Here is a 14,206-nt window from a genome sequence, read left to right on the forward strand (position 1 = left end):
CGATGACAGCTTAAAAATGCTTTTCGCTTTTCTATTCTTTCTACCTTAGAAATACATACTCGCAAACAACACATGTTTTGTTTTAATCCACAGGTTGATCAAAACAGCTAAAGTGCCCCAGGCGCACAAATCTTTCGAAAAAAGGCAATTTAACAAAGGCAATTTCAATTGGTAATGGTCGCCTTTATAAGTTGTATCGGGTCCATAAAACGAATCTTATTGTTTTTTAATTAACGTCCTTGAGGTGGGTCCATATGCAACTTTAACTCTGCAGGTTAAGGTTAAAGTCTGATGCTGGTTTATATTTTATAAATAAACCGAATTTTATGAATAACAATATAACGGTAAACTTACAGGAAATACCGTGAGGTCCAGTACTAATGGTCAGCATAATACTCTGCCTGTTGCTCAAAATGACTCGCGCTGTTTGAAGTCCGCTTAAATTTGAAATCTATCTACAAAAGCACTGCCTTGAAATAATCTATATCGATTTTAACGAACGAAGTTCTTGTTTTTTCGACTTTGTCTAACTAAACTTTAACACTATCAATCAGAATTTAAGCATTAATGGTTGTAGTCAATGCCCACTTTTGCTTGTTATAGCCAGATACAAGTGAATAATGAAAATCACATACACTACTGCTTTTCCACGTTGGTAACAGTGATATACACAGGTTAAAAAACAAATCGGTGCAAAAAGGTGAATTAGGTACCTGGTGCCGTATACAGTTCATTTCTGTTTTGATTTATATTGCGGAAGAAAAGACATTTTTAAGCGTCAATTTTAATTCACGCCAGATGATGGGTTGAGTAAAGCATGAAATGCCTAGGCATTAAACAGACTATCGTTTCATATTTTTAATCCAGGGTGGTCCAAGGTTGACAGCATCACAAATAATCGTCCAAGACATATAAGTTTCACAAACTTGCTGCTATTGTTGAACTTGTGCGCAATGAAAGCGTAGGGTATGGGACCGTGAAAAATGGTTTGCGCGAAGCGCGAAAATTTTTGCGTATTTGACAATATTTTTCAGTTAGAAAACAACATTTTATAAGCGAAGAATGTTCACGGAAACCAAAAAAATTAAGAGAGATGTTGCATACTACACAATCGCCAAATACAAAGACGTTTTCGTTTTGCGCAAAAAGGTTTTAACCAGATCAATTTAGCTGAAATTTCATCTTGGAATGGGTCAGCGCGTTAGGCTAAAGTCACAGTGAAAACCAGATTTTTAGAAAAGTTTCGCATAAGACGCACTGCGGCTCAAACGGGTCATTAGTTATAAACCTATAACACATACCAAAATTAGTCGTCCTTGCTACTCCCTGCTGCGAATTTGTTGAGCGATAGGAATCTGGTTTATTTAATGGTATAATTGGAAAAATGGAATCATGACCAAACAATTGCAGTATTCTTACTGTTCGTTTGTCACTATTTCTTTGAGTAAACAGTCAACGGTACGCATTGCAATAATTCAACAGTGCTCGCAGGCCACGAAAAATGATGGCATGTGGCCCGCGGGCCTGGGTTTGGACCAGCCTGTTTTAATCTGTAACGGCTGGCATAGTTCTTGGCAAAATGTTTTTGCAATGCAAAGGCATGTTTTGTCGATCTGATGAATTTATATCCGTTGGTTTATTTAATAAATTTAAAACATACATTTCAAACATCAAAAATACAGATATAAAACGGGTAAGGAGTAGATAAACATATACTGTATTTTGTTTTATTAAATGTCAATTTGTGGCAATAGTAGAAAGCAGTGATCGGCAAGCTTTATTTGTCGCGGCTCAAAATACTTTTTCCGGATCTATTGAATGCCCAACCACTACGACAACAGGGGAGGGTGCAGGATTTATGTTTACTAGTTCTGAAATATGCGTCTTAAATTCAGTCTAAAAGTTCGCTGCGCGAAAAAATACGTTAATTTGTTGCAAATTACCAAAACTTCAATTAAAAGGATACGAGAAGTATGAAGCAAATCGAAGAGATTGAAATATTGTTTGAAATAACAGTATTTATAGTTTAATTTAACAAAAATTTAACTTTGTAGAGTTTATGTCACACGACGCAAGATCCTGCCATAGAATACATATTGTCTTGGACTGAATAGTTTAAGGTAAAACGGATAAAGGTTGGTACAAAGTTTAAAAAAATTGTATTTACATAGTTAAAGTTGGCTGAAAGTATAGTTTAGGGGGCATTGAATAGAGGACATGTGATGTAACAATGAGCCAAGATAAATCTATTAGCCACAGTCCACTAAAAGGTCCACATTTGGGCGGTGGCACACACTTTGCCGACCACTGGTCTAAAGTGACTCAAAATAGCTTACTTTTCTATTTTCATGTATATTTTGGCAATAACAAGAAAACACCTTTATAATGTGTAACTTGAAAAATAAAAAAGGCAAGGACAAGGGTGTAAACAAAATGTCTTAGATAAATTAAGCAATTATTAATGTAAAATTTGCAAATCATTAGAAAATAAAGCTTGTAAATCTGGTATGCAATTATGGGGATTCACTTTTTCATTGTTAACATGTTCTCTCTGCGGGTCTAACAACAGTGCATTTGCACCAGCATTTGTAGCACCAAAGTAGTCATTGCTTAGGCTGTCTCCAATGTGAAGCATTTCTTCTATTTTGATTGGCTGGTCAACGTTTGTTGTTTGATTAGCCTTGGCCAAGGCCTTGTGAAAAATTTCCAGGTTTGGTTTCTCACAGCCTGCCTCGTACGAAGTCACTACAAAGTTGACAAATATTCCCAAACCTGTCAAGTAAATTTAAATTTTAAAGGCTAGATTTTATTTAATTTTCTATTTTAGGTAAAACAAAACTTTAAACCTTATCTTGTAAAGGTGTTTATTACATTGCTTAAATGCTTAAAATGCCAAATCCTGATTTTTAAGAAGAAAATACCTGTCTTGTTTAATATCTTTGGAATCCGGTCATCATTGTTTGAAATAACACCAACAACAGCAATTTTATTTTCCTTGTCTTTAACCTTTGTGCTTAAACTTTCAAGAACACTGTGAGCAAAGGGCATTTCTCCCCACTGAAAGTGGTTATAGATGTCATAAAACATGTGATTCAGTGTATCAGAGCTCGAATGGTTATTTGTTGTCCACAAATGTAGTCCACTTGTGCTTTGTCTTAACAACTGTGCCTGTTTTAAAACACCAGCATGCAAAAGTGTTCCAAAAAACACAGACATCCACCATGTTTCACATGCAATACCGTTGTGAAAACCAAAGAGTGGACTTGCCGCGGTATGTTCTTTGTAACATTGCTTGAAGGATTGTTTGATGACAGAAACATCACAAGTTTGGCCAAGATGCTTTGAAATTACCTTAGCATACTGGTCTTCTGCTGGACGTTTGTGTTTCATCAGAGTTCCAGTGGCATCAAATGTAATTAGTCTGATTCTTGGTAGGAGCATATTTGCAATAAAACGTTATACAAGATATTATCCCAATCCCAACATGATTTTCCTACATTTTTGATTAAAACAACTGTTATTTATTCATGGTGGGTAAACTTTTAAAAAACTGGACCACACATAGATATTCATGTTGCATTTATTTTTAAAGACCTATTTTTGCTCATGAATGTATTGTACAGTAATGTCAACTCGAAAAATAGTAAGAACATAGAGACAAATACAACGCTGGTCTAGAATCCTACCAATTTTTTACACTAACAAAACAATTTGTCAAAATTGAAATCGCTAGGCAGAAATAAATGCGAGAGAATAAATATAATAATAATACTCTACCCACCCAAACATAAACGCTAACTTGCACTTTAACCCAGCACTTAATGTTAGCAGTATAACCTCCTAGAATCTTACACATTTTCGTCCGGGGTTGATATTGCTAACATTAATTAGGTTAGGGTGTAAGATAGTGTTTAGGTTCGGGTGAGTTCAGTAATATTATAATATTTATTCTCCTATATTTCTTTCTTTCCTGCAATTTCAATTTTGACAAAGTTCTCGTTTCATTACCGGTACTGTAAAAAAGTGTTAGGGTTAAAAAGAAGTGCCCGATTCTAAACCAGCGTCACAAATGCGACTGAAATATGCGGTAGGTAAAACGCGTAACTTTGACCACAGAGAACTGGAACTTAATTGAGTATTTTTTTTCTTCCGAATTATGAATTGGTACTTCAACTAAAAATTAAATTTCGAAACCAAACACCGGTTAAACCACCCGATCCGTCAGAAATCAGTGCATATCTAAGCAAAAAGGTCTATGACAATCAGCGCATCCTAAGGCAGAAAAGTCTAGACTTATAGACCTTGAGGTCTTGGACAATGCACTAATTTGCATTAACAAATGTGCATAAGAAGATTAAGTTTAAAAATACTTGACCCAACCAAACCCAAACGCTAACCAGCGCCCTAACCCAAATAATGTGCGATAATTTAATAATTATAACGCTTCAGGCCCCAATACCTCAATTTGTGACGTAATAATCTTAAATACAATGGACGAGAAACCATCCGAGTTTGGGCTTTTTCCCCAGCATTTAAAGAATTATTAAAATAATGCACATTATTTGGGTTAGGATTCGGGTTAGCGTTAGGGTTTAGGTGGGTCAAGTGTTATTAATCCTATCTCATACTTTTTGTTATCTTTTCTGAACTTTTAATGAATATTTTTAATTTATCTACGCCGGGAGTTTACCTAAAGGTCCAAATCAGTGCATTGCCAGGACCTCAAGGTCTAAAAGTCTAGACTTTTCTGCCATTGGATGCCCTGATTGTCGTAGACCTTTTTGCTTAGAAATGCACTGATTTCTAACGGATCGGGTGGTTAAACTCTCTTTGAGTTTGAACTTGTTAACAAATAACAACCTAAGTTATAACAGCTGATCATGCTCAATCATGCGTAACGCCGAACTCAACCGTGCAAAGGCATGTTGTTTAATTATCAGTAAAACTTGCTTATATATATGTAACGTTTGTGCGAATGAAACATGTCTAACCGGCCGACTCGCGAAATCTCCCCTAACAATTTAAGCTTTGCACTTCCAAAGCACAGTGTGACCGCATTGGTTAAGTCTTGGCTGACAGAGGACATTCCGAATTTTGATTTCGGTGGTATGGTGGTTGGCAGCAATCAACAGACTGCGCATTTGTTTATTAAGTCTCCGGGTATTTTGGCCGGTGTGCCGTTTTTTAATGCTATCTTTGAAGAGCTGGGTTGCGAAGTGAAATGGCTCTTGGAGGAAGGCGCTGAAATCGATCCCAAAGGAAAACTGAAGGTAGCTGAAGTCACCGGTCCTTGCTGTCAAATTTTGGCTGGTGAAAGAACAGCTTTAAACTGTCTTTGTAGGTCCAGTGGTATTGCAACAAACGCTCAATCGTTTTTAAAGCAAACTCAGTCTGCAGGTGAAATAATTATTGTTCATGTTTGTTTGTTTTTAGTTTGATTGTGTGCCATTCTATATATCACCTTTGGAAAAATTTTGGTCACCGGCTGATCTTTTTTCACACAGAATTGTAATATTAAATTCAACATTCTGTTCGCATAATAAGAATATTGTGACATGTTTATATTGTATTATTGCATTTAGGCTGGAAGGGCCATCTTGCAGGGACACGCAAGACAACACCTGGTTTTAGACTAGTGGAGAAATATGCTTTGCTAATCGCTGGTGTAGATACCCATCGGTATAACCTTTCATCAATGGTGATGCTCAAAGACAACCATGTCAACGCCACTGGAAGCATTACAAAGGTATCTATGTGTTTGAATACATAAATATATGTATCAAAATAGGTTGATTTAAGATCTATCACATTTAAATCTTTTTTTTATTATGAAAAACCTTTATTCAACATTTTCCTCTATTTGCTTGTTAAGCTAACATCTGACACAGCAAACATCTGATGCATATCTGACAATAATTTATATCTAATGATTGCATGCTTGTTGAATCTTGTTTTCAGGCTGTTGAAATGGTTAAAAAAGCTGGGTTTAGTGTGAAAATCGAAGTTGAATGTTCTTCGTTAAGTGATGGCATGGAAGCTGCCAAAGCCGGTGCTGACATAATCATGTTTGATAACTTCGTTGGCAAGGTTGGAACTCAATACAAATACACAAATCTAGTGAGTTTCACATATACTTGCGTTGGTAACTAAGGATGTTTTTTAGGCTATTCATGAACCAGCCAAAACTGTCAAGCAGGCATTTCCACACATTCTTATTGAGGCAAGTGGTGGAGTAGATAATACTAACATAACGGATTATTGTGGGCCCAACATCGATATTATATCTACTTCAAAACTTGTCCAAGGTTATCCAGCTGTTGATTTTTCTTTGAAGATCCTAAAATTGTGGAAATTTTAAATAATGTTTCCAATTGTGATATTACTTTGCCTGTTTTAATTGGTGCTTTATAAGTTAGGCTTCAATGTATTGTCCCTATAATATGCAATAGTGTTCTTAGCAATATTTATTACACCATTTCGCGCAAATAGAAAAATAAATCATATCTATAAACTGCTAAAAATCTGGTTGCACAAAAACTGAAACTCTGAAGATATTTAAAGTTTTGAGGAAGAAAAGAAAGAAAAAAGAAAACTGCTTGATCCCAAAACACTATTAGGGCAGTTGTAGAAATGTTATGTCATTAAAGAGAAATACTGCTTAGTTTGCAAAAATATTTTAACGCTTTCCTTTACACGAACGTTGATGAACAATCAACCGATCGGGAAGAAATGTCCTCCCACAGCGATCACATGGAACCAGTTGTTCTTGTGCAGATTTCCAAGCTGCTTCATTTGCTGCTTCAAAATCGTAGCTTCCACTTGCTAAAAAAATTTTACCATTTGCATTTTGACAATACAGATTGCAGCAAAAGACTTTAAACTCAGTAATAAGAGTTAATTAAAAAAAACCATACACCATGGAATGCCCATCATCATTCACTTGTAATTTAAATGTTAAGGTGTTTATAAGTTATACAATTTTTTAGCCAGAGATAGCAAAAAAAATGCGTGGCTTAAGATAAATAAATTTTAACATTTGTATTTCTTATTTTTACCATTATGGAAATAATATATTAAAGCCTCTGCATGAATTAATGTGTGAAACAATGTAAAAAAAAAAAAAAATTAAAGTGGACATTCTAACAAAAATTGCAAGTCACCTTTTTCTGTAGTTTTCTTTAAGTTTTGTATGCTAGCCCACATGCTTTGAAGATAATACTATTGTACCAGATTAAAAGTGATTTTCATTCTAGGTTCTGTACATTTTGAATGTATGCTACTTCTAATTTTTTTATAAGGTTGTCAAATATTAAATCTAGTATAATTATACACCAACCACTGATAGGTTGAACCTCTGGTTTCCGCGGCTCGGGACGTTGCAATCGTCTTGGCAGTTGTTTGTTTTCCGCTCGCCACTTTTCCAAACACTGCGGCTCGTGTATGATAATCGATTGCGAGCCGTACTTGCGACCGCAGATGTAACACAGAACATAGGGCGGAGGTCTAGCAGCCCCTTTTGTGGGGGGAGGCCTTGGCTATGAAAAAAAAAACGGATTTGGTTATTTTGCTGGAATTTGACTAGGGACTCGAGTAAGACTACATAGAATTACCCTAGTCCCAAAACATGTGCATACCGAGTACCAAATTTTAAAATTGGTAAGCTGCAAACTGTATATTGTAAAGATAGATTAGTGCCATGTATTGTGCGTGGATTGGTTATATAGCACCACTATGAATGAATCGCTGTATATACACCCTATTTTGGTTACGTTAATGTGTGGAATACAGGCCACATAGTTGGTGCCAGACTCGGGACCTGATTGGTTGGGTAAATTTGCCTTAGTCGAAAACTTGTGACTTTTTTTTCGTAACTAACTCTAAAGCCCTGGTTTCTGTTATATTTATACTTCAAGGGTAACAACATTTGTAATGCTGTTTGATACATACATATTGTTTAAATGTGTTACAACACAGGTTTTAGCTATTAAAAATGTGGGGTCCATAAATTTCTGGGACTGTTTATAAAATTAGAATTTTTATTACTCCAAAAATATAGGATTTGTTATAAATTATAAAAACACATTTTGGTAGCATGTTATTATAACTTAAAAATATTTTTTAATGTTAAGTATGTCATAATAGTACACCTTTTCTCTGATTGGCTTTCCTTGAAACATTTTAATGTTCGGAGTAATGGATTTCATCGGCAGTTTTTCTCTAGGCTTTGTTCCGAAGCCAAGTCGCGATCTTGATGTTGACAGGCTTGAGCGAATCGAAGGTACATTAGACTGTTAAGTAAAAAAAAATAGTCAAGTTGCTATTCAGCAATAGATAAAACCATTTTTTTTTCGGTGAATAGGAAGTTGGTTGGTTCAGTTTTTCTGCTCTATGAATAAGTAGGCATTGTATTTTACTACACAACTTTTTTTTTTAAATAAGATATTGCGTGTAAAATAGCATAAAAGCCTTTACCCTAACCAGCATGTGAATTATCATTTTAAATAGTAAATGTCAGCCGTGGCTATATTAACTCTACTAGTTATATATGAAAGTCAAATTTTTTTATTTTAGGGTACTGATTTTAATTTAAGGTACTGTACAGAGTAGTATATGCATTATTAATTTCGGTGCTGCTGATCCTAATTAAGACTCAACAGTGTGTTTTGGCTTACCGTTCTACTTATAGGACGCAGCGACCTGAAAGACATAACGCTTTCGCAGTCGTCATTGGTAACACTTTCCGAACTAATCTTTTGTGATGGTGTGTCCAATCGTTCAATTCTGCATTGCAATAATCAGAAAAGGATTATTTTGTTGGCTGTTTACTTTAAAGTTTGTAGACTGTAACGGTACAACCAAACGGTTACTCAAAATAGATAGGTACACTATACTACATACTCAAACATTGATTGTTCAAGATCTGACATCTTGAAAGCAGGATAAACAATTTAACGATTAGAACAACAAAAAGCATATTAAACTTTTCAATTTTTCTTACTTTTTTTTTTGCTTCAGTTAAATTTACACAGGAATAGTATTGTTAATCAGCCTGAACCTAACTTTATGAATGCAAAAAAGTTAGAATACAAAATTTTAAATAGGCCAGTCTGATTGACTGCAAAATTCTATAGGTCTTAGCAAACTAACATTTAAGTAAGTCTTTTAATGCCTCTACAGCTAGTAACCTAAATAGTCAGCATGCCTACATCAGTGCAACACCAACTAACTAGCACATACCAGTCTTTGTTGGTTTTGTGAATAAGGCTGAAGTACACACACACATGTATATTTATAGAGATTGTCACACTTACCTGTGGGCCCCCCTTCCTTGTAACTGTATCCGGGAACACTCGAGTGGCGTGCTGCTTCTCTTGTCAACAGACAGAGGAGTTGTCATGTTTTGGCGAGAGGACAATGGCCGCCGTGCACTCAAAGAACTACGTGAGCTCGACCGGATTGGAGTCATGTTTTCGTTTTGCAGACTTCCGGAAACTGGAAAAAGGCCAAAGCTGTTTGTTGCAAAGATATTTTAATGTTGTGGAAGTGCATATTGGTAAAGCCTTGAAGGTTTATGAAATCAAATTTCACATTGAAGGTGCTTTGTTTACTATAGTGAGGCTGTGCTTTTAAGGAAGCTTTTATATTAACAAGTGCTTTATCAAATACTTTAAAATGCAGCTGATTAAACTGTACTCGTGGAACAAAGCTTTGTTGTGGAGTGGAAACAAACCACTTGATTACCATATTCTCTTCATCGTATTTTTATTAATTTTTCAAGCACTAAATTAATTTACCAGGATTCTCATGTTTGTGTTTTTTTGTGGTACAGAAAGGTGACTGATGGGAGAAAATAAATAGGTTGGGTTATTTTTTTTAATATCTTTTTTTTTTTAATAACGGATTTCAGAAATTGCAGATTGCGCGAAACAAAATGAGCATATTTTATAAAAATTTGTTTTGAAAATATACTGAATCTCACCACATATTACATCAATAATATCCAAACTTGCAATAAAATAAATATATATATAAGTTGTCTATACAAACGTCTATTGTTCACAATTATTGAATCCTATTTCAACAAAAAATTGTAAACACTGTTAAGCTTTCAAATGACCTTACAGACAAACTGACACCAACTGGTATAACTTTACCACGAGGAGAGCATATTATTGAAAGATTCGTTGGAACTTACCTTTGTCGTATCTTGTCGCCACAGTTTTGTTCCTGGCATTTAGCGGAAGCGATTGTCTGCTTCTTTCAGGTGGCCGGGGTGACATGGAATTTCCAGGCATTGACCTGGTATCGGCTCTGGTCAACCTTCTTATTGACCTTGGCTGTGCCGGCTCATGATGGGAGGGCTGTGGTGTTAGTGACTTCATTGGACGACCATATGTATTTACTCTGTTGTTTGGCTGGTTATTAACTTCCCTGACTGAACCTAAAACACTTGAACAAGTTAGGAACAATTGTTTTGTTTTTTTATTTCGTAGAAATACATTTGTTTGAAAATTTCAATTCTGTGATAGGTCTAAATCACAGTCATGTATTTATCTTAATTTTTTTTTTACTAAAGTATTCCTTTTATATTTACTATATATCACAGCCTATATTTGGTACCTTTCCGTTGCTGTTGTAACATATGCCTCTTGTTTGTCATCAATGTTTGCGAGTTATGGCTTGTGATTGAAGGTATTTGCTTTTGCTGCAGTCCGATGTTGCCATTTCGAAAGTCATCCACCGAGGCAAATGTGTTTTCTGATGTTATTACCGGATGATGGAGCTAACAGAATATTGCCGTGGGTTATACCAATTACATAATGTTTTAAGAAATATAACAGAAAAGATTTTTTAACATCTAAATATGTTAAAAATTCGACAGCATTTTGTCTTTGAAAAATTAAAGTTAAAATGGTGGCAGCCGATATTTCTTTTAACTTGAACAATTTTATTTTGTAAATTAAAATTGGTGACAAAGATTTTTTTAATCAATCTCAATTTGGTTCTTTAGTTTAAATTCCAAACTTTGGAATAAACTGAATATAGTTTCAATGAACAATACCTTCCCACTGCTTTGCTTGGGTCTCTTTGACAAAACCACCGTTCCCGGGCGTTTTATACCTTTGCAGCTTCGTAGGTGAACTTCTAAGCGATCGGGTAAAAAGGTTCTACTACATCTAAAAAAAAATTGTTAAAATTCTTGTAACCTTGCCTACCAACAACTAACATGCCAGTAATCCAGAAGACCATCTGCCGTTTTTATAAAAGTTGATCCCCCCTTCATTGGGAAATGTATGAGGAACAACTTCAAAAACTAGTCACTGAAAATATTATTTTTATCAACTAGAAAAAAAATTTGGACTTATTTAAAGCTAATTTTGGAAAACAGTTAAATGTCACAATAGTGGAATAATTTTTAAAATATAACATGACTAGAAATAATATAAGATTCCAATAAATGCTTTGTTGGTAAGTTGACTCCATGGCATATGAGGTACTTGGACTTGAGTTAAGCCCCTAGTTTAATAATACTTTGAAAGGAAATATTTGACAAACCTTTCGCAGGGCATCAATTGTGCTTGTGCTGATTTCCAAGCAACCTCATTGTAGTCACGCACAGCTGAACGACTGTTGCCATTTCCTAGATGTGGAAGTAGCTGTGGTTTCTGAATAGATGTAGTTTTCCAGTTAATTTTGATATAATATTAATGTTAGTTGCACGTAGACCAACACAAAACTTCTACAACACATAAATGCTGTTGCCAAAAAACATTATTGTTATATTCAAATACATATTATCATAACTAAACCATTGTTAAAGATTGTATTTATTACACCTTCAGCAAGATGCTACTCTGTAACACATATAGGCCTACAACTTTTCTATTAGGCAAAATATTTATAGCCTAATAGTTGCCTCAACATGTCTAGTAAGAAAATGATAGCTAGCATTTGTATCCCTGATCTTTTTTTGGTGAGATGCATATTTCCTGACCTGTGGGGGTTTTCGTTGAGAATGCTTTGGCAACTTTTGGTTGTCTTGTTCCCATTTCTCAAGGCAGCGGGGCTCGTGGATATCAATCGATTTGGAACCAAAATCCCTGCCACAAATGTAGCATGTTTTGAAACCCGGTGGGCTCATGGGCTACTTGCAAAGCTTAATTACGAGCAGGCATAATTAACTTGAGCATATTTTGTCATCTTGAATAAACCTTTGAAGAAACCTGTTAAAATAAGATTGTTCATTTATTAAATTAGATTAATGAAATAGCCCTTTATGGTATATAGTTAATTGGGCGCTGGCCTAGAATCCTACCAAACAAACATAATTTGGGTTAGGGTTAAAGATTAGGTTGGGGTAGGTTAAGCAATATTATTAAATAATATTACCTAGCCCACCCTCACCCAAACACTAACCGACACCCTAAGCCAAATATTGTTCCTTGTTTTAAAAATGTTTTAACACTGTGGTAGGACTCTAGACTTGCGCCGTTAATTGTTAACAATAATACTTTAGAAAGTGTTTGAAAAACAATAAGAATAGCCAACCAAGCGTTTGGGTGGGCCAAGTATTATTATTAAATGATAAAGATACTAATATTGACCCACCCACACCCAAACGCTAACCCTTTTACTAATCGTTTGAACGCTGTGGTAGGATTCTAGGCCAGCTCCCCGTTTTTTAATTTAATCTAGCTATTTTTGTTCACGGCTAAGTTGGCTCGTCACTCGTAGCGTTGATAGCAACCATTGGAAGGTGTTGACTACTTTTACGCTTGAACGATTGGTAAACATCAATTCTAAGATATCCATGAATACGACCAATAATAATAAATTAATGTATACAGAAAAAACACAATGTCTGGAGCGAAAAAGTACCAAAGTTTTAAATCACTTTATTCACCGACAATTTTTTTTTAAATCGCTATGTTACATGTTTAAACATCACTGAACAACATAAAGATAGTTAAACTTTCGCCCCATAAGTCGTTTCCCATCGCTGTTCTAACAGTTCAAAGCATGGTTCAAAGACGCTACTCCAGCCATAAGATGAAAAGACCAGCAACATTCACTAACTTCCCTAATAATTTCAACCCTATACCATTTTCTAACTCCTCCCATTACTCACCAACAACCTGGGCCAATAAATCCGGTGCCACAACAGCGGCGCCATTAAAACTAGGGCGCCCATACATCGACACCAAAACGGCCGATGCCAGAGCCATGGCCCCCGATCGTCCTATACCCTCTATATACCTATCAGTTTTACGCGTTATTTTGGCTATTTAGTGCTTATTCCGGTAGTTTTAGGACTCGGACGATGAGGACCGTATATTCTTTCGTGTATATTACTGCGTGTTTGGCTTTATTATGTCGTTGGTCTTAATACTATGGTTTTGTAGATTTTCAGCTTTAGGTATTGTTTCTTTTTAGGTCTTATTGTGTATTCGCTCCATTTTCTGATGACAGGCACCAGAAAAGTTTCTGGCAAGGGTTTTGAAATTTGGAAAAAAGTTTTTCCTAAAATGAGATATCCTCATCTTGTTTTTCTCACATATGCCTTTTTTCTGTTTGGATGGCTAAATTAGTTGCTTAATTGTCACTTCGCCCTTGTGTTTCGTGCTTTATTTTTTTCACTTTGCAAAGTACGAATCGACAGAAAACATAATTTAATAAAATAGCTACGCTTGTTTAAATATGACCAAAGGAGTAGGTGAAACAATAATTTCATGTTGTATTCGATCAGCGTGTGTTTTTTCTAACGTTATAGTATTAACAGTGAAAAGCATGATTGTTTTAACATTAAAAAAATATTGCAATTAAATTGTATTTTCGTTTATTTCTCAAGAGCATCTCTAATAGCTTGGGAGATCTTGTTGCGTTTGATGTCGCTGTCCACAAAGCCATCGCCGTTTTTCTTTGAATGAACAAGATATCCGTTGACAAAGACCTCAAATTTTCCTGTTAATTGAGGCGACGCGTATGATGTGTACTCCACCACTCCGAAAACCGTCTTTTTTAGATAGTCCTTAAGTTTTTCGTACTTTGGGCGATAACCACAGCCGCCACAATATTCAACTCTAACGACAACCCCCATCAGGTGTCAATGGTGAATTTTCCTAAACAAGGGTTGTAATGAAATAAATAAATAAATGTTTTAACGCACATAAAGGTTTAATAATTAAGCAGAACAGATATAAAAACA

The 14,206-nt window shown here is 35.3% G+C and overlaps 3 protein-coding genes and 1 pseudogene across 3 annotated transcripts; 1 reads left to right on the forward strand and 3 right to left on the reverse strand.

Annotated features, from left to right (window-relative positions):
- Positions 1-1,639: 1,639 nt before the first annotated feature.
- Positions 1,640-3,488, reverse strand: LOC146137642 (haloacid dehalogenase-like hydrolase domain-containing protein 3). Its single transcript, XM_083394073.1, has 2 exons — positions 2,922-3,488; positions 1,640-2,772 (listed from the first exon to the last, which is right to left on the reverse strand). The coding sequence occupies exons 1-2, from the start codon at positions 3,439-3,441 to the stop codon at positions 2,459-2,461; spliced, it is 834 nt and encodes a 277-aa protein (XP_083250199.1). The 5' UTR covers positions 3,442-3,488; the 3' UTR covers positions 1,640-2,458.
- A 1,494-nt stretch (positions 3,489-4,982) lies between these two features.
- Positions 4,983-6,358, forward strand: LOC146137643 (nicotinate-nucleotide pyrophosphorylase [carboxylating]-like). Its single transcript, XM_083394406.1, has 4 exons — positions 4,983-5,397; positions 5,583-5,746; positions 5,959-6,087; positions 6,164-6,358. Exons 1-4 carry the CDS (start codon positions 4,983-4,985, stop codon positions 6,356-6,358), a joined length of 903 nt encoding a protein of 300 aa, XP_083250532.1.
- A 91-nt stretch (positions 6,359-6,449) lies between these two features.
- LOC146137644 (zinc finger protein 474-like) lies at positions 6,450-12,218 on the reverse strand. Its single transcript, XM_083393959.1, has 10 exons — positions 11,996-12,218; positions 11,557-11,666; positions 11,063-11,177; positions 10,621-10,783; positions 10,196-10,441; positions 9,312-9,492; positions 8,673-8,781; positions 8,148-8,288; positions 7,337-7,535; positions 6,450-6,822 (listed from the first exon to the last, which is right to left on the reverse strand). The coding sequence occupies exons 1-10, from the start codon at positions 12,140-12,142 to the stop codon at positions 6,677-6,679; spliced, it is 1,557 nt and encodes a 518-aa protein (XP_083250085.1). The 5' UTR covers positions 12,143-12,218; the 3' UTR covers positions 6,450-6,676.
- A 1,619-nt stretch (positions 12,219-13,837) lies between these two features.
- Positions 13,838-14,098, reverse strand: LOC146137645 (selenoprotein W pseudogene; annotated as a pseudogene).
- Between the last annotated feature and the right edge of the window lie 108 nt (positions 14,099-14,206).

Source organism: Ascidiella aspersa, chromosome 7 (genome assembly GCF_963924565.1).
Source record: "Ascidiella aspersa chromosome 7, kaAscAspe10.2, whole genome shotgun sequence".
Classification (NCBI taxonomy): Eukaryota; Metazoa; Chordata; class Ascidiacea; order Phlebobranchia; family Ascidiidae; genus Ascidiella; species Ascidiella aspersa.